The sequence below is a fragment of the Mizuhopecten yessoensis genome, unplaced genomic scaffold (assembly GCF_002113885.1).
Source record: "Mizuhopecten yessoensis strain PY_sf001 unplaced genomic scaffold, ASM211388v2 scaffold11045, whole genome shotgun sequence".
NCBI lineage: Eukaryota > Metazoa > Mollusca > Bivalvia > Pectinida > Pectinidae > Mizuhopecten > Mizuhopecten yessoensis.
The window spans coordinates 537,556-558,352 of record NW_018408851.1 but is presented as its reverse complement, the minus strand read 5'-3'; the positions used below and the strand labels follow the sequence as shown (position 1 = coordinate 558,352).

Here is a 20,797-nt window from a genome sequence, read left to right as displayed (position 1 = left end):
ATCGATAACTTTTTAACCGAATTATAAGCATATTCATACGAAGGTATTGTACAGTTTAAAGCGTGGAACAAATCTTTGGAAAATATTATCCTGTCAAGGAAGTTGACCATGTCAGTGTGAGACATTATTCATGCATAGCATTACCTGTGAACAGTATGTTGGTATTTAATAAACAAAACTTTATACTAAATATAATATATGTAAGGCCATCACACATCATACAAGACGAATGCAACATAATCTAAGCAACATCTAGCTGATGTTTTTTTTTTATTCATAGACAAAAATATATAGACATTTTACATTGTAAAACAAATACATCGTAATACAAATACATAGTAATACAAATACATAGTAATACAGTTACCTGTGTACACAAACATAAACACAAACACCCAAACAGGCATCATCCAGATTATTTAATATTTGTGACTATCCGTGGTAAACTAAAGTATATAAATGACCTATGTGACTGCAGATGAACTAGAGGCCAGAAGTGGAGTGACGCGGACAGATCTGGCCCTAAAAAAGATGTCCCACATGATGTTGGTGAGTTCTGTCGGATACACCACAAAGGAGTGTACTGAAATATCTGAAAAAAATATGGCAATACATACATTAAACCTAACAGTTGTTTGTGAAAGTTTGTGTCAACGAAACAGTTTATAACATAATATAAATGTTAAATTGGGGAAACAAGTTTCTCTTACCCTGGACAGGTGTCTCCGCACTTTTATCGGTGTGAGATTTTCTTTTCTTGCATACTAGATCAAGATGTCCGCATTTCCGGCGGTGCTGGAAAGAAAATTCTATCCGACCCACGGGTCTAGATTGCTAACACGCGCAGACTGGCGGAAGAATTATAGTGACCTTTCGGGGTCATGCTATTGTTAGTGACGTCAGTCAGGGTCATTGACGTCATTAACAATTGCCATCCGTGCTGCATATGCAAATGGGAAGTGCGCGTACAGTCTACAACTTTACTAGGAGGGCAGCTGTTATTACGGGTTTTAGGTAATAAGCAAGAAATAGAATCCATCACTGATGTGAGGTAAGGATAAGGTCATTCAAACCCTCAATAAAAAAATATTGAGCAAACGACCCTCGGCAAAGCCTCGGGTCTCCTGCTCAATATTTTATCCCTTGAGTTTGAATTACCTTATCCATACCTCATATCAGGGATGGATTCTATTCTCGCACCTCAGACAGAGATATCCTACGTTATACCCCATGCTTGATTTTTCTATCTCGTCCAATCTGTCTTGTACCTTTACGTGACATTTTGCGGAACGTTTACACTGCGATGTATTCATCCGCGCGTTAACTGCTTGAAATTGACTATTTGCATTATAAATGTCCTGTTTTGTCGTTATGTGTATAGTTTTGTTGTTGTTAGATATTTGATTTTGTAGAAAAAATATAATCTACACTGTAAAATACGTTGTAATCTATGTTAGGGCGGACTACATTCAAATGTAGCGTTAGTAATGAAGAGGTCATTATCATTTGAGGCCCAAGGCGGGATACTTGTAGTTTTAGCAAAATTGAAAAGTTCTTTTCGAACTAAGAGGTGCGGGCTAAGATTCTGTAACATCCTCGGTTGGGATTTTGTTACAGAATCTTAACCCTCGACTGAGATAACCCGATCTCGCTCAGTTACTGGTAAAAGATTTTATTAGTCTCACCCTAGGGTTGAGACGGGGGGATTCCACTATTCATAACAATGATATGACGTCACTTCAACAGTACAATAACGTCAAGTCAACCATCCATCAACGTCACGTCAACCCTGGATTTAGCCTGTAACGTTATCATTACATTTTGTATGTAATACACAATGGGTGAACAGGGTAAAAGAAAAAGGATCATTCAACCCCTTGTGGGTGAAATAGGGGAATCTCAACCTGAGGGGGAAGATTCTTAAGTTGTCAAACACGAGGCTTTCACAAGGGGATGAGAGATTCTACTAATCCAAGAATGAATAAAATAATCTTTTAATAGAAAAAAAGGAAAATACTGCTAATGAAATCATTACAGTTTGATACTAGAAATATAATGATATTTGATGTGTGCTTGATTCAGTCCGCCAGACCAGGTGTACAGAGAATAGGAATAGTGATAACAGACGGACGGTCATCCAACCCCGAGCACACCCGACTAGCTGCCCAGGCCGCACACAACGACAACATTACTGTGTTCTCCATTGGTGAGTACATGTAACAGTGTAGATCTGATACAATCTGCTTAAGGTGTTTTTGTGTAACACTTACACATATAAAACGTAGATTACCTCAGTCGCGTTTAATGTTTTTTGATAACGACTTATGACATCGAAACAGTGTCTATGGGCCCTCGTTTGTCGAGTTTCAAACGGTTGACCGATTGGACCACAGTTGTTCGTTTATGAAATAGGGACGGACGTAGTGAATTGATGTTTTTGTTTTTCTTGAAGGTCCCTGAAATATAACATATTTTAAAAACATAGGCAAATCAGTTGGTTCACATAAACAGACAGGCCCTACGTAAACATTCTGACCAACACAGATCTACAGTACTTATACTGTAGATATATATTTGCTGGAATGGTGTGTTTAAATCAAATAATGCTGCAGAGTAAAATAGGATGGCTTCTTTAACTCGGAGACCAGGACAAATGTGTAATAATGGGACCCACATGCGTTTCCTTTATAAATTGTTATTGTTATCAATGCTGTATTATTTAAGAATTCGGTCTACATGCACGTGTTTTGCCTATCCACAGGTGTTGGTGAAGGTTACGATAAGGATGAGCTAGAGGCCATAGCGTCATCAAACGAAAACGTCTTCACGGTAGTCGACTACAACGCTTTAAAGACGATAAAGGAGAAGCTTGCAAGGAAAACATGTCTAGGTAAGATAAAAAAACAACGAGTGGCTGTTAATAAAGATTTGCATGATTTTTTAAAAAAGAGTTACCATTCTAATTGGGAAGTATTTTAAAATATTATTCACGATAATAAACATGTACATATATATACATATTGAACATTTATGCTAGTCGTGTTACACTTGAATGATTATGTTAGCACAATTAAGTTTTCGGTACAATTTTGTATGTTTATTATTAAACGGTAGAGTACAGTATAAAGACTTAACGGTGAGGTTTAAAGTCTAACCTGAGTAAATACTGATAGATAAAGATGGTTGTACTTTTTAAGCTTCATGCATCCTCTGTCAGCAAATCCTACCCCGGATCAGAGACATGGGACTGTACAAATCGGAGGTTCTGGAGCTAGCTTGGACCTTGTATCCCCCTCCCGGGTGTGAAATCGGGTACTTGAGGACACTATCGTCCAACGTTATGTGCGATGTGTCATCTGATCTCTACCATGCCTCTAGTACGAGTTTCACACTTTGTACCTAATACACCTTTCATGTCTATAAACGTTTCCCTAGTAATATGTTTCTCTTATAATAATTAGGACGTTGGCAAGGCTTTAAACAAACGAATTCGCCATGTAAACCAATTCACTAAAAAATACAAATATGCAAGCGCCTTAAATATTATGAGAGAATCAGCATTTATATTTTGTGCAACCCGGCTTTTTGGTAATCTCACATGCGTTCACAATCCCCATTTCACCTAGGTATCTCTTTCTTTATTCACCAATTCTTTTTCCTGACCGCTGAAATCTGAGCGATGTACGTTGGACCCCGTGGGTTAAGATTGAAGTACATGTATTTGTAAAAGGGTGTAATCATCGAAGATATGGCTTATATATCAGAATGGATTTAGAACAGTATAACAATCTCGTACTCATCTACCATGCAGTGTCCAATCTGAGTTACTTACACAAATTTCTTTCTATTTCCTTTCCGTAAACTGAATCTTAAGAAATGTACACTATGCCTAAAATCTGCCTTCTTGACGTAATATCATATTGATGGTATGATATTATTTTGATTGGTCCTAGTTTCCTGTTAGTGTTTGAACAGGTCTACCCGTGTACTTTGACATAGCAGTTACATGATACGGTTCCTGGCTTTAAGCAGTAATTGAGTAACTCATGCTGGAATTTAACCTTCGGATTTTCAATTGTATTTGAATTCGTCGGACATCGTTTTACATCTATACGAATCAAACTTACCCCAAATTATTCTTGTCGGTGTACACAGTATGGAGTTAGCTGTTTTCATTAAAATTGACCACAATCGACGCCTTCTTTAAAATGATTAGTAATTCGCTCTGTTCTGAATTAAGCTGTATGATATAAAGTATTTGACTTCGTGCTAACTATTCGATAAAATACAAATAAATCCAATTTTAGCTACTAAAGATAGTGCCAGGAAAGTTGCATTGTTGGCATATAGAATACATGTCTTGTGTTGAATAATTTGGTGGCCGAAGCTCTACCATATACATACATGTTTGAGGTCGGTAGTTTAGTTGGGTTTTGCTAAGGTATTCTGGGCCGCATGACGTAACCTTGGTATGTGTACGGTTAAAATGGGTAGCTGTGTTGAGGATTGGTACAAATGCTAGCTGAAACGAAACCTCCTTGGTAGGTATAAAGGTTAGCTTGAGTCGATCTGTTGATGACCACTAAGACGTGCTAGGTGGCACGAATCATCATTGGTAGGTACACAAGTTCGAGTATATAACAGTAGCTGTGCAAACACATGCCAGGTGGCACGAAGCATAGGTGTCTGAGAATTTGGTACAGTTAAGCTTTGTTTGGACCTAAACTGATGTTTTCAATGTGATATTTAACGTTTATGGGTTAAGATTAATTTGATTGTTTATTCTTTTACGAACCTCCTTTATCCACTTTTAATGTATTCTCCTTCCCTTCCACAAAATCCCCGCTTCCTCTAAACAACATGCCATTTCAACTATTTAGAGATGTCTGCAGTCATGTTTATCCATGAGGTTAACGTCTGCATCACGCCAAGCTGTACTGATGTCAAAATCTGTATCGGGTCCACGTGCTTTGTTTCGGAAAATTCTCTTTTATTCGAGAAATTACCCGGTAATGATATCGGGGTCATCGCCGAGCAAGGATGGCGTCAATCTCATGAATATGCAAAAATTGGCACCATGATTTCAAAAAACTTTGAAATATCGAAATGGGGTGTGTTTAAAGGAAAACGGAGGTCAAATATATGAAGGGAGAATGCATTCAATACATTAAAAGTGGAAATAAGAGGTTTTAAAAAGAAGAAGAAAAATCCATCTTTCCAACAATCCCAAATACATCTGGTAGAATTATATTTTTGGTGAGAGGAAGTCAAGTGGGGTCGGTTTTTCGATAAAAAGAGCTTTCCTTCCTTCTCGTTTAAACCATCACAGAGAGTATCACTTTTACTGAAAGCTGATCTAAATCCGTTAAACGTCTTATATCATTGGAACATATTAGTTCAGGTCAAAACATGGCTAAAATGTAACAAATTCTAAGGTCCGTGGGGCACGAAGCATCCTTGGTATGTTTGAAGCTAAGACAGGCCGTCGTCTACTTGTGGTGTTGTAGCGGCAGGCAATGACGGGACTCTGAGGGGTAAGTGCCAGCCTCTGTATAAGAAGGACGTTATGGAGATGTTGTGGACCATCTTTCCACCCCCTGCAGCTCGCATCACCCGCAAGTCTCGCTGGATGCACCCGATCGTTGATGGCCAAGAGGCCAACGCTCATTCCATACTCGGTATGTGTGTAGCAGAGTCACTGGAGAATCACATCTTCTAAACTATTCTGATTAGATGTTTCAATAAGGTATTGGGATTAAGTAGAATGGTAATTTACACTTTGATAAAAGCTTAGCTAGATACGAAGATTAAATGTGTTTACCAGATACAGGTATTAACAAGGATTAACAGGGAACTAAGATTACTTTAATAAATGAACTACCACGAAAACGGAACAGCTTTATATTAATCAGTGAACTAGTTACAGGGATTCGATAGATGAATTTTAACATGAAACAATATTCATCTTTAAGGTTTAATAACTGGTCTCAATCGAAGAGACTTTTGAGTATTTGGGGTTAACTCTCTGATGCACTACTTGCACATCTTTCTAAATCACTCACCTAAAACATTTCATTTGCTTAAAAAAATCATCGACATTGTTTTATAGCTTAGAATGCAGTGTATACAGATTAGTGAAACACGATCACCTTAAACGACGTATTTAGTCTTGTTTTAGACAAATAGCCTAGAAAATGTCGTATAGTATTCACCTTTCTGGTTTACATGTAGAGGTTTACACACTGCTTAAAAGGCCATTAGTGCACTTGGACGATTAAGACATATATAGGATGTAAAATAATTATTTATGTAATTACTGGTATGTGGTTTATTCGCCCATCAGGCAACCAACAAGGCCGATATGAGCCTGATTCAGACATGCCATTACCTTACCAAGTAAATCTGTTTATAGAATAATCAAAATGAAGATGCTTAAGTTCGTTTGTAAATATTAGTTAACGATATGGGGTATAGTTCAGACAAGGATACGGATAGGGCGGAGTGTTACATTGTCGACTGGAATTAGCGCCCTCTGGCGTTTATTCTGATTTTGATTTAGCTCATTAGTTTAAAACATCATTACACATTTTAAAATTAAACATATTACCTATTTATATATGCATAGGTATTGTTACATATCAGTGAGAATACTTCATAAGCTGTTCAGTTTGTATTTTATTGGCCCATATTTAATTCCAAACTAACCTTATTTAACATTTTATTTATTTATTGGTACATTGTAAGAGTATAGCTCTTTCCAGTTTTCTTAACTTAGTTTATGCTAGTTTTGTTTACATAGGTTACTTTCTTTTTGCCACCTACCCACTTGCCTAGGTACCACACCTGACAATGTAATTACAATTACACCTTTTTTTCCAAAACTCTTTTCCGTTATATTTCGTCGAATAGCAACATTCTTAATGCAAAATTTGCATGCATTTGTTCAAATTCAGAGCTGACAATTCATTTTAAAACAATCGACAGCTTTCTAAATTAAGACTTAGTTTCGACAACTCTGAATAACAGGAAGTTGATCACGGCAATATTTTTCTAGGTTTTTTTTTTTTATAATTTTAATTTTACACCAGCTTGTCAACCTTCGGTTAGCGGGTATACAAAGCACTCTAGTCATACTTCACACACGTCTATCTACAGCCGATATATGGCTAAAGTAACCTCAATGTTGTTTTATGTGGTCTTGATTTTGTGGATTTTTTTTTATCCTTTATTTTATATATGTTGTTGTTCAACTTCTGAAAGTCATCAACTTAATAAATTACGTTTTACAATAGAATTAAAAAACAAAAATGAGTAGTGAGATATTCCATATCACCGACTTTACGACCGAGGTATTATTTCAGCTTTTATAGTTTAATATATAACATTCATAAATTAAAAAATATATATATACAGTGTTTGCTACCTATTAATGTAGCCGAATCTTGTTATAATTCGTAAAGTCTGTCATATACAGGTATCTCCTTGTAAATCATAAAATCATAATTCAACATAAGTTCGATGATAAGGTCATTGTTTTCGACAACGAGGATAACGTCTGCTTTGATGTTTTCAGACGAGGAGGAACTGGATGCGACGGACATTAAAACATGTTTGAGGGTGGTCATCCAGGCCAAGTTGGAGCGACAGGGATTCATTTACCTCCCAGCAAAAGAGAAGTACAGTGTTGAGAAAGTCACAAACGCCGAGGACGCAATTAAGATAACGGAAGAGTGGATGAAAACAGAAGGTGCGCAAGAAAAGTTGGGCAAGAAAAAGGACAACAGTTTCACAAAATGGCTCAAGTAAACATGCTACTGTTATAAGACATGTTTTGAGAACGTTTAAAGTGCATGGCCGCATTGACATTTAAAGGTTATGCCCACTACAAAATGGTTGAAGTTGTGTCAACGTTTTGTCTTGAAGATTTATAGTGACCTTACTTACCCAGCTCAAATAAATAATTTTACTACAAAATAACGAAATATTTCTAACGAAACTCAATCGCATTAAGTGACCACGTTAAATCAATTTTAGTACATTGTATTTAGCATTCCGTAACAAGTTGTTTCGTTCTCCATTCCTATCGTTTTTTGTGATTTGTTTATCATGTTTGGCGAAAATATTCACTGATGTTTTATTTCATTTCGTGTCTCTTTATCACGTCGTAGACACATTTTAAATAGACGATTCCCTATGTGATCTTTGTGACACAAATCATATTTTCTTGGCAATGATGAAATTGATTATGAATATATTCTGTTTTGATGTGAAAAAACTTTGTTTCATCAGTGTTACTTTTGTTTAAATACAAGAAACGTTTATATGCATTGTACATATGAATACAGTAAATCGAAAATTATTTTTCCCAGAATCCACCATTAAAAGGTGTTACTATTTTTGCGCGTCCAATTTCTACAGATTTGTAACACGTAGCGACTGATTTTATCGGATTAAGTTAGTGTTGTCTCATCTTTACAATATTAAGTTTTAAATATTCTGTTCTCCTGCATTCAACAAACCCGTACTGATAATTATGGCGTGTATGGTAGTCGGATATATTACTCAAAAATACGTAACATCAAACTGCTTTAGACATGCATTCATATTAAATATAAATGCCAACTGAATAGCAGATAACGTCTATGTATAGGTTGATGATACACATCAATCATTGCATCCTCAGAATATAGAATGTTACGATGATCAAGAAACAAAACTTCTGTTGTGAATCTTCTTTTTCGTTAGTTCATTTTTCACGGATTAACACCATTTTGTTGTGCAACATTCGTGAGATTATTTTTTCGTGGTTTTACGTAATGTTTATAAGATTAGAAGCTTAACTTTCTTTCAGAAACGAACAATATTTCCAATGGATATTAGGCGGAAATATATCGACCCTGAAAATAACGATTGTTATAGCAAAACTAAAAATGGAAGCATAACATTCTATCTAAGATATTGTTTGAAGTAACTCGCAGTTAAATAATTACAAAACAGTTCGAGATGAAAATAAAAAGTGAAGGAGATATATAAATTTGGAAAGCTGTTCCAAAACTTTGTACCGTAAGGGTATATCTTACATTTTTAAATTTTGTAAAAAATCTTTAGATATTCGATATTTTCTTTCTGTCGCTTTACGTGAATGTTATCCATTCGAACTAATTAAATGTACATTGATCTACAATCTGTATTTATACCGTAAATGCATTAGGGAAAAAATGTGATGTTGTTACACGATTCCAACTTCTGTGATAAAATATGTTGATATTATATCTTATGCAAAAATCTATATTTCAGCAAATAATGAATAATGTCTTCATAACGTTCTTTATTTCTGTTCTTATTTTCATTAGTTCCGTGATTATACAGCTACATTTAATCCCACTTATTCTGCTACATTATATCCAATTCTTCCTTTCCTAGACCTGTGCCAAGCGTAATAAAACCTACTTGTCATGGCACGAGTTTCGAGCGCGTCCATTAACGTATTGTTTTACCTAAAGGATTTCTATTAGAAAGTGCTTTCCTTAACTCAAGGTTTATTCAAAACTCTAACAATGTGATTTTCAATTAAACAATTCTACGTCCAGGAATTTCCTGAAGTTCAGAAATGTTTGTGGAACTACATGTAATTCTTTGATTTGTTGATAGAGTGCAACTGTTTTACTTTCACATCAAATCTTATTGATTACTCAGTTTGAGCAATTGTTTCATTATTTTCAACATATTTTCCTCGCTACCTTCTATTCCGTACATCAGTTATTATTACGCCCTGTGTTACTTTAGAATAATTACCAATGGCATTATTAAACACTGCAGCATTCGTGCTGTTGTATTTGCTACTGAAAAAAATACTTAATTCTGCAACAATTCTACAATTTTATATCAAATATATATTTCAAGACATTCTCTTAACTTTATTATACATATACGGATCATTGCCGTTGAAAAGTGAAGTTTCGTTTAAAATGCAGAAATATTTTTTTGGAAGATAATAATCCCAAGGTGTTTGGTTTCGGAATTTTGAGTATTGTATATATGCAGTCGTTTCGGTTAAAATTAATGTGTATATATATGGGCATAACATATATTACGAAATCTTTATAACATTGAGGGTATCAATGTTAATACAGTACAATGTGTATAAACACTAGATATTAAGTGTTGCTGTTTTGTACTTATGTGTATACGATAAATTCATAGCTCATCAACTTATCTCCAGTTGTATTTAAATCTTGATCTTTACTTGAGCCAACTTGATTAAGATGTGATACTATTTGGATTTACTTTTTACGGACAATGAAATATGTAATATAGAGAAACGAAAGTAAATAAAAGCGATCTATCCATCTACTTTGTACATTTGTTAATATATTTTATGTTGAACTGTTTTTCTTCTTTTATGCTGATAAAACAGCAGGTTTTTGATCATATTAAGTTATTTGTTTATTGTTATATTTGTTGCTATTTTTCTTAAAACACATTAAATGCAATATCTGTTTGTTATCAAATAAAATAATCCTTTTATCTTATAAAAATATGTTTCCTTATCTTTATCGGCTTCTAAAGGGGCTACATAGCACAGTTTGAAGTGCTTCAGACTCATGACAGCAGTCCTTTTTACTTACTTTTGTGAGCAGTCAATATAAAGAAGAGTAATAAATGTACGAAAGATGATTATTGCTGAAAGTGGAAGGAATTGCTTGATTCATCGTAGTCGATCAGTTTTTTATCATCTATAAGGATAGGACCCGTCAAATTAACACCACTTTCTTTCAATGTTGATGACTATTTAATTTATATCAAACCAGTTATTTTTACAGTACGGAGTCATAACAAGCAGAACATTACTAAAACCTCCAGCACACTCACACTCTATAGAATACTAGTACCAAAGATGATCACGTGGTAAGATTACTTCTGAAAACTGTACGTTCCACTTGGACTTAACTTCATTGTCTGTTTAAATCAGTACTGTGGATGCTTATTTTTTATCTTTATTTCATTTTACAGAACTGAATCATATAAAACATTTTTAATAAACGTATGCTGAATAAATAGTTATCAGCAAAAATAATGTTATTTGTAAATCCTATTTAAACAAGAAATGACTATCTAGTGTTGACGACAAATGATCTATTAATAAGAACCCCCCCCCCCCCCCCCCCCCCTTATTGGGGTTTTGATACGTATGAACATACAGTAGCTAGATCATTTGATGAGCTTTACCACCAATATTTTAAATAATTCATGCAACCAGCTGGCCCGAGTTTCCTCTAGCCCCGACACCAGACTTACACATTTTGACAGATAGATGCCTGGTGTATCTATCTGTCAAAATGTCTAAGTCTGCTGTCAGGGCCAGAGGAAACTCAACCTAGAAACCAGCATTTGTTTCGCTCAAATAGGAACAGAACACAAAGTTGGGAAACAGTGAATAAACACCATTTGGAAGTGTTTTTAACAAATTGTTAAATATTTTGCCCTTCAGTTGGACGGCTGTTCAAATCGTCTTTCGTCCTTGGTGCGTCCTTAAAAATGTCTTGTTATCTATAATTCTATTGAAGTACTGTGCAGATCTTATTAACTTTCTTCCCCTTGGTCCCTAGTAGTGTATGCTCATTATTTGTTAACACTGATCGCAAGGACAAGATGACTGTCAGGTGATCATCTTGGAATTTGACAGACTGTTATTGCTATTTTTCAGAAAGTGCTAAAGGGATTCTTTTATTTTCAATTTTCACAGGGCTCCTTTTGATCTCTAGTCGGGAAAGTTTAATTTGGAACAGATTTCAAGATTAAGATGGGCTGCCAGTTGGCAATTTTGGAATTTGACATTTAATGTTTGTTACTACTTTTTCATAACAAAAAATGATAACGGGATCTTAGGTTTGCAAGAATATGGTAGCTACCACTCGGCTATCTTTGAACTAAGGGATAGAATTGATGGAGCCTTTCCCAACTTTAAAGTTACCAATCTGTCTTTAGTTGCGCATGCTCAAATTTGCTATCATTATTTCTCAGAAACTACTGCAGGGATCATTCCCAAATTTGACAAGCTGGTTCCCCTTGGTCTGTAGCTATACTAGTTCAATTATGGAATCGATTGTTGGAACAAGATTATTTTATGGTGACCATCTTGCTGACCATCCATTTAACTTACGGATTTTGTAATTGCTATTTCACAGAAATTGCTGTATGGATCTTCCTCAAATGCAAGAAGCATATGTAGTGTCTCCTAGTTCATAGCTGTGCATGTTTAATTTTTAACTGAATGCAAGAACAGGATGGAATCCAGTCAGCCACCTTAAACGTACTTTTCATAAAGTACAGGATGGACATTTGTTTTTTTAATTTTCTATGTAGGTTCCCATTCGTTCTTAATTGTACATGTGTCATTTATTTTCAGCTTTATCAGGGGGAAAAGCCACCAGACAAACATCTTCGATCATTAATTTTAAAATTTCAGAAGTAGGTTATTTGTATTCCCTATTATTTCATATTTCATGTGGAGCTTGATCAGGAGATGGCTGCCAGAAATCACTTTTAAAAAAAATCTATTATATTCAATAGGTCAAAAGATAATGTCACTATGAGATAATTTACATAGATCTGAGAAAAATTGTTGTATGTGTAAATGTTTGCAGTGTGGCTCTCTAGTCATGGTGTGGAAAATCTTGGTTCTGAAACCTGTATATCTATAATGTAGAATAAAATCATAAATCTGTCAGATCTTCTAATGTCTATATTCTATCAAAGAATATTTGTGTGTGGAGATTTTTGCGCTCGTTTAATCAACACGAAAAACGTGACTATTTCAACATGGTGAAAAATTTCCACTTTTACCGTAATTAAAATTAAGATAAAAAAAAAATCCTACTAATTTGTTATCATGAAAACATGTTGGGCTGTTCAATGACATTAATAAACATCTGTATCTTAGTAAAACAATGACCCTGGTTTGTAATAAGTCTCTTTTATTGAAAATGTCTTTGAAAGAAACAAACAAACATATATATCATCTCTTCTTTTTTCCTTTGAATCCTTTAAGGTCTTTTTTATTGATGTACTGTACGCCATCTTTGTAATGTCCAACTTGTCCATCCACTATACCGACGTCATTTTTGTCTTTAGACCTAGACAAACAGAAAAACAACCATGCATTTTGTTTTCTTTGGAGATTTTGAAACATGGAGATTTAGAAACATAAAGTATGCCTAAATCACTTGTTTAAGGAGCTAGGTCCACATAAAACATGCTCGCTTTCATATCTAGTGAAACACAACAAAACCAGACATACAAATATCATCAAGAATTGGGAACTAGTTCTGTAATAACCAATAGCTTTTACATAAAACTGAACATTAGATCACGTCAACTTCGTCAACCTAGGCAACTTGAAAAGAGTTCTAATAAAAATATTGTACATCTTCTTTTTTTTATGAATAATATTTTTTTTGTAATCAGGTTTAAAATAACTTCTATCTGAGGACCTGAATTTATGAAACGAACAATAATAATGATGACTCATCACTTGTTTCCTTCACTTCACCATAACAGTTTACTCTAGAAGAAAGTGTCCATTTAGGCTATTTTTGGAGAATTTTGGATGGTTCTGCAGTTATTCCAATTTACCCTAATTACTAAACATTAATGACATTCACAAGTTCAAATACGGTAAGTATATGGTCAATTTATAATAACAACTCACTTCTTCTTTTCTTGTTTAGAGCTTTTCACCTTGTATCCAAGTCCACGGTCCTGTTACACAAAAAAAGGGATTTGTTCAACTCATTCAACTTTAGACAGGTAACATCTACACATAGTTACATCTTATGATATTGTCATTATTTACAACATTCAGTAACTACAGTTACACCATTTACTAGTTTCTTTTATACTTTTGTTACATTAAAGCACGTAAATGTTATAATCTTGATAAAACTTTGGGTAACTGTAACAATCTAAAGACAAAGAGTTGTAATAGTGTGGTCTCTAATTTAGGGCTGCATGATACATTAACATGATGATACAATACGCATCATGATACTGTGGTCACGATCGGATCTATATCAAGATACATACAGTAACAGTAGTAGCAAAAAGAGAAGATATGTTGCAAATTTTTAATGGCAATAACACATAAAACTGAAAGAGATTTGGTCCAAATTTAACATGGGCATGACTTTAAAGTTTCACACAATTCTCGTCTTTCTACCTGCATGCCGAGCTGGGGCTGTCACTCGCCATGGAACCGATATGAGTTGACTTAATTCAGAAACGACAAAATATTGAAAATATTGAAGGTGTATCATAACCTCCCAAAAATATTGTGTATCGTACCGTATTCAAAATATCGGGAAATATCGTCGCACGATATATCGTTGCAGGTCAACTCTAATTATATTCCAACTTTTGACCAGACCTGACTTACATCTTTTTCTTTCTGGTGCAGGTAACATGTAGTGGCAGGTTTTGCATATTGTTTATATTTCCTGTTAACCCAATATTTACCTTCCCTTACCTTATGTTACGACTGAGAAATCTCTACTTGAAGGATGATATTCATTATGTCTTAACCCTATGCTTACCTGGGTACTTTAAATTGATGTCAGACATTGAAGAATCCCACCCTGAGGGTTGAGATTCCCATGGAACAATTCTTCTACTAAAAAAGTTTCAATAAGACCTTCCAAAACAATAGGGTCGCAGCATTTGCACATTTCTCATCCATTGAAAGCTGATTGTGACATTACATCATTTTGCTTTCTGTCATATCTTCAGGGATGACAGAAAAATCACACATTCAGATGTGAGAAAGAAATCTTGAACCCGTAAAAAGGGAGACAATTCAGTGAATTGTGACATGTGGGGCTTGTATAAGTATAGGGAACATAGTGTACTAATATTATACATTTATACTTCAATACCTAGACTTGCACAAGTCCCACATTTGACCCTTGTTATTCCTCCCCTTTCATTAAATGATGTCCTATTTTCTAAATCAATATAATTTTTCACACTAAATGCACCTGCCAGAAAACAGCTTTATAGTATATAAGTGGTTTTCTGATGAAATGTAGCATTTACCACTGCTTTCTTCTCTTTAGCCGATTCTTTCTCTTGCTTCCTTATATCTAGGAATTCTTTGTAGTTATAGAACTTGTTCTTCGGAAGCTGTTGACAAAAAGATATGAGAATATAAATATAACAGCTGTCTTTATGTAATTATAAGTCATCAATCGATACAGTGGAATATGTCAGTACAGTGAAACCTGTTCTAGCAGAACACCAAGAAAGCTTACACTCTTTTTTTACTCTTGCTTAATAAGGAGTAAATTTGCTTAATTTACAGGTAAACATATTTTTTACATTTACTGGCATGGTAACCTTTATCTGTTTTGTTTATAGGTTAAATATACCTGTTGTGTACAGATTACAATGTACATATATCAGTTGTTTACAGGTAACATAAATCCATTGTTCAAATCTGAATAACTCATTGTGAGATATTTAAATTCATAATTGGCTGTCTTCACAACTTAAAACAAATCCATTTTAGAATAGTATATTTATATAATTAATTTACCTTGGCCCCCAACTTCACCAGATATGATGTCATAGCATCATCTTTCGCATTGCCACTGAACCCTTTAATTCCAACTTTCTGGACTTCAAATCTGGCTTTCTTCATGTCAAATTCCGGTTGATCCTCAGCTTCATTCTCAGCTTTAGATTCCTGTACTTTCTTTAAAAAACAAAACAAAAATATTAAATATATTCAGCATATCACTGTTGAACCTCTTTACGGGGACATTGCTGTTTCTGATGAAACGTCTAGAAAAAAGAATATTCCATATCAATAAATATAAGATTAACCACTCAATGTTATTTGGTGTTTATCTGGGGAAAAAATATTAAAATTAAAAAAAGAAGTTTCACAGAATATTACAAGTGGTTTAAAATTGTCTTAAGTCAACGGTACAATAGTATCAGGGGTGCACTTTCTTTAAACTTATATATTCATGTAAATCTTTAAAATAATAATGACAATTTTTTTTTTACCTGTTTCTGTTGTTTCTTTTTACCTGGATCATTGAATATGATAACTTCCGGACCCTGTTGATTGGATTTTGTTTTAACCTCCTGACTTTCCTTATCACAAAGTTTGGTTTTAATATCACACTCTGTCAGACCTAGTGAAAGTTTTAAGTCCTGAAGGTGTTTCTTTTCTCCTTTCACAGTCTTTGTCTGAATAACTTCTGCAGTCACATTCTCCGCACATGTCTTCTGTTCACATTTCCTCTTTTTCTTCTTTTTTCTCCTGCTTTGTGTTTCCTGTGTAAAGCCTCCGTCACACTGACTTGACTCGGATTTTCTTTTTCCAAGTTTAGATTTTTTCACACGTCTTTCATAATCATCATTGTCAAGCCATTGTTCATCTGTAATTTGTAATTTTTCAAATTTTTATATGGAATCTTAGTAAACATTAAATATATTTTTATTACTTATACTATTCATCATAATTATGAAACATGTACACAAAATACAATATAAAAACAAATTCAACAATTTTAATGCATAAATCTTTAAAACTGTTATCTTGAATTTAATATCAATTGTCCTTATTAATGTCATCCAATCGTAAACAGGTTAGGAATATGACCCTGGTGTGGTGGCTAGCTACCATGTTGAGTCTGTGTGTCTGGGATATCAAACCAGTTATTTATCAATTGTCCTTATTAATTTTAGTGACTATGATATACTGGCAAACAAAATAAAGCAATTTGCATATATGCAAAACATCACAGGGTGTCTACTTTGAAAAAAACATGTTACAATATGAACTTATGAAAGTCAGATAAATGTTGTTTTTTTTTTTTAATAGCATATTGCATATTTTGACCTTATAATATTATTTGCAAAATCTTGTTTGTTTTATCTCATTTGAATGACTTACTTAGTTTTTCCAGTCTTTGCAGAATTTGTTTCTGTAATTTATCTTCAGTATCCATGGTTCTATTTTAGTTAGAGTGTGATGTTCCTTTGTTTATTTCTTCAAATATAAAAAAAATCATCATTATGAGCATGTGTTTTACAGCAGGAAAATGGTTAGTTACTGTTATAACATAAAAGACAACAGCCACAGAAGACATATCATTCTCACAATATAACATGTAGCCCGAGTTTCCTCTGGCCCAGACATCAGTCTCAGACTCATTGACAGAGAGTGCCTCGATAGCCGTGATCACTAACATACACAGTCATTACTGTTGTGTGCAATGAAGCGAGAGCTTCAGACCTCTCACTCTCCCAAAGAATTAAGGCTTAATCCCCAGCGGTGGTGGAATAAAGAGAGTGATGTCAGATAGGGTTAGTTGTTATCCCTCCGATGGCACAGTGGTTTCCCCCTCGTGGGTTTTCCTCCACCATGAAAACATGATTAATTCCCCTATCAGCATCATTATTAAAAAGTTCTACAGAGCTCATATTTGTTGTTGACAATGTACACGACGTTAAGTAAAGACTATATAGCTATCTATTTATTTTTGTTAGAGATGTCTGGTATCAGGGCAAGAGGAAACTCGGACTAAGGCGTAATATGAAATTAACAAAGTCATGTAAAAAATAATTTAATCAGATTGGAATAATTTCCATCTTCATAAACCTCACCCTTGAGCAAACTATCTACATGTAAATAATCGATAAAAGCGTCGTCCTTGCTGGATGGGTGTGGGGTGGGTGGGGCTCAATCATATCAAATAACTGTCTTTAACTAGTTCCGAGATCACTCTGGAACAAAGTGGCTGGTACTAAGACTGGATCCTACGAATTTCTCCTATCAAATATAAATCCGTGAAGGGGATATGTTAGCATTTCCTTAAAATCGGACAACAATCGTCCAACTTCTGCATTTTCAGAATGTGCACGGTACCACGACACTTCGTTGAAATTACATTAACACTACTTATAATCCAGAGTTAAAATAACAGATATGTCGCCATCGTTAATAAAAATAATACTCAAGTCATATATATATAGTTGTACAAAGAACAAATATATTCGTAAACATAAACTCACGCTTCCATGGGGGCTGCCATATTTGATTTTTACAATACAAAAACCGGATACGGATATGGAATCCGGAATGGAAGCTGACGCCTGTTCAGAATACATAGGCCTAGCTATCTGAAACAAATTGCCCATGAACATTCCTTAAAACCTGAAGTCTAATTGTTTCATCTTGAAAAGGGACAAAATAAAAACGTGCATGCAAAGAAATACGAATGTATCACTATGTTGATTAAATACACCATATGCATATTTTAGGTTTTGTAACGATAAACTGACTTTAAATTTTGAAGACATATTAAAACCACTGTACTACCCCTAGACTAACTTTATGATGATATACAGCGAACTTAGCTTGGGAGGTCTCCGATAAAGCCTAAATAAACTAAGCAATAAGCTAGTTAAATATCATATTATATGACACAACATGGTTTATACATGTGAGAAGTAATAGTATAGCCTATTCGAAAAGTGTGAAATTACACTTATCTATGGGTGCCGAAAACTGAAAAGGATACATTTGCTAACGAGTACATTTATATAAGCTAAAAGGGAAAATTATTTTCAAAAAGAGAAACAAAATTCCTCCCGAGAAACCATCTACAGAATCTTATAAGCAAGACCTGAGATAAGAAAATTAATTACCTGACCTCCCTTCATAGCTAGCTATGTGAAATATTGCGGATTTAGAACAAGTAATATTGAAATATCAACAAAAAGTGGACGGAGCCCAATAAACACCGAGTAGCTATATTTGTAATTTACGTAACATTTAAGTGAAATTAATTATTAGTGATTAGTTTCATTTTCTTTTCAACAGTACTGAACAATTACAAAGCAGATGTCTAGACCAAATACATTTGAATTTAATAATTTATCTAATTTAGTGGTCCGACCATAATAACATATCAATGGCGAAATTTAATTTTGATGTTAATCAGATAATTAATTTGCACAATTAATGTCCATCATGCTCAGCCGTGTAAGTGATACTCATCCATACTGTTGTATGTAACAGTACATATTCTCCACGCTTTATTGTTTATCAGAATACAAATTGTTATTGTCAATGCCGCGATGAAAAAAACGCAGTTTAACCAAATCAAATACATTCAACAAGCAAACAAGAAATTGTTCACTACCAAGTCTAGAACTGTTTTCTCTTTTCGAATTAAAAACGATGGGGTTTTCGTGGGGAAAAAGCATTATTTAGGAAAATAAACCACTTTTGTTGCCGTAATCACACAGCAACATGCATGGCTGTAGTGGGAATTACTTTTCAATGTGATCATTGGTTTTTTTCCCATGGAATCATTTTCAGCGCATTTTGTGAAATGGAATATGTTTTTTTTAACATTAACTGATTCATCTCTAAGAAGAACTTGAATTTTCCAGCGGTTATTTACCCTAATGGGCTGAATAAGCTGGGTCTGCTTTCATGCTCCAACTTCGTTTTCGCAAAATCGGTCTTTTGTCAATGTAATTAATTTTCTTAAACACCTGAATAATCGTGATATATTGTCTGGCTCCTGTCCCGGGGAGCAAGTACAGGAAAATCGCCTGATCGTCTTTGTATTTAAGAGCGAGATATTTTCAGACAGGAAATTGTTCCATGTACGTAATCATTTGCTGACCCTTTTATTGTAACTTTGGGACCAAGTTACTTTCTCTTCTATCAACTCTTTCTCCATGATCAATATTTGCATGGACAATTAAGGTACACGCCGACACACTGCATACAATCAAACCGCATAGTTCCCAGGCTGTATGACATAACTCTTGTGTACAGGGGCATGGCACAGATCCCTTACCCGAATAATACACATACATATATACGGACCAGGTGGTTTGGGATCTGTGCCTTGTCCCTAAGCCACCACGTAACTATTGAAGGGTGATATCTTTTCCAGACAAGGTTTTGTGACTGTAGCCAAATGTTATGCCAGTTGATCATAAGTATCATTAGTTTTGAACAAAACTTGTTCAGCAAATAAAATTACAAAGACTAAGGTCTTGTTCGAGTTTCGTCGAAATCTGATCACACCTGATTAACAGACTTTTAGCTGATTGGTTGATAAATTGTGTCTCGGTTTCCTGGGAACTACATTCGTTTTTGTGTTACACATTGGTCACCCTTGAATTGCCTATTATACGTACAAGGTCAAGGTCACATTTCCAGCTGCTGTAGCTTGATACTCTGTCGGGATGTGGTGCTGTAACTTCACAAAGTACACGTCACACATGGGTGGCCTACTACATGTGAAATTAGCAGCCATGGTATACGTGGGAAACTACTTGTCTGGTTAAACAACTATGTAAGTAACCGAAAACAACAGGTCTTTGTAGGAAATAGTAAATCTTCCGTCAAAGCTACAAGTGCAGGCGTTCCACAAGGTTCAGATTTAGGTCCTTTACTTTTTATTATCTACATAAATGATATATCTGATAACCTCGAAAGTCTTTCAGAATTGTTTGCTGACGACGTCTTTATTATGCTCTGAACCATCCCTTTTGGCTATCAAAACTAAAATTAACAGCGACCTCGTTAAAATTCAAAGGTGGGCAGAAAAGTGGTGAGTAAAATTTAATCCCCTAAAAGCGGAAGCTTTACTCATTTCACACATTGATCATGATCATGTGATAGATATTAAATTCAATAATGTGAGTGTTGACTTTGTAGATAATCATAAGCACCTAGGAGTTATTTTGGACGCAAATTGTAAAT

At 34.6% G+C, this 20,797-nt stretch overlaps 2 protein-coding genes across 5 annotated transcripts in view; one reads left to right on the top strand and one right to left on the bottom strand.

Annotated features, from left to right (window-relative positions):
- LOC110464955 overlaps positions 1 to 10,497 on the top strand; it is a 45,779-nt gene extending 35,282 nt beyond the window's left edge. The window contains exons 12-17 of one of the 4 annotated variants that reach the window (XM_021520459.1): positions 479 to 549; positions 2,083 to 2,206; positions 2,762 to 2,890; positions 5,508 to 5,678; positions 6,835 to 6,851; positions 7,574 to 7,704. In XM_021520459.1, the coding sequence (XP_021376134.1) occupies positions 479 to 549; positions 2,083 to 2,206; positions 2,762 to 2,890; positions 5,508 to 5,678; positions 6,835 to 6,851; positions 7,574 to 7,615 (554 nt within the window). In that variant the 3' untranslated portion in view covers positions 7,616 to 7,704. Of the gene's footprint in view, positions 1 to 478; positions 550 to 2,082; positions 2,207 to 2,761; positions 2,891 to 3,197; positions 3,378 to 5,507; positions 5,679 to 6,834; positions 6,852 to 7,573 lie in introns of all 4 variants that reach the window. The other 3 variants (XM_021520458.1, XM_021520457.1, XM_021520460.1) reach the window with 3 other exon arrangements.
- Positions 10,498 to 12,960: 2,463 nt separating this feature from the next.
- Positions 12,961 to 18,150, bottom strand: LOC110464972 (uncharacterized protein C1orf131 homolog). Its single transcript, XM_021520496.1, has 7 exons — positions 18,082 to 18,150; positions 16,961 to 17,056; positions 16,066 to 16,442; positions 15,590 to 15,748; positions 15,091 to 15,177; positions 13,712 to 13,761; positions 12,961 to 13,136 (listed from the first exon to the last, which is right to left on the bottom strand). Exons 2-7 carry the CDS (start codon positions 17,013 to 17,015, stop codon positions 13,019 to 13,021), a joined length of 846 nt encoding a protein of 281 aa, XP_021376171.1. The 5' UTR covers positions 17,016 to 17,056; positions 18,082 to 18,150; the 3' UTR covers positions 12,961 to 13,018.
- Positions 18,151 to 20,797: the final 2,647 nt, after the last annotated feature.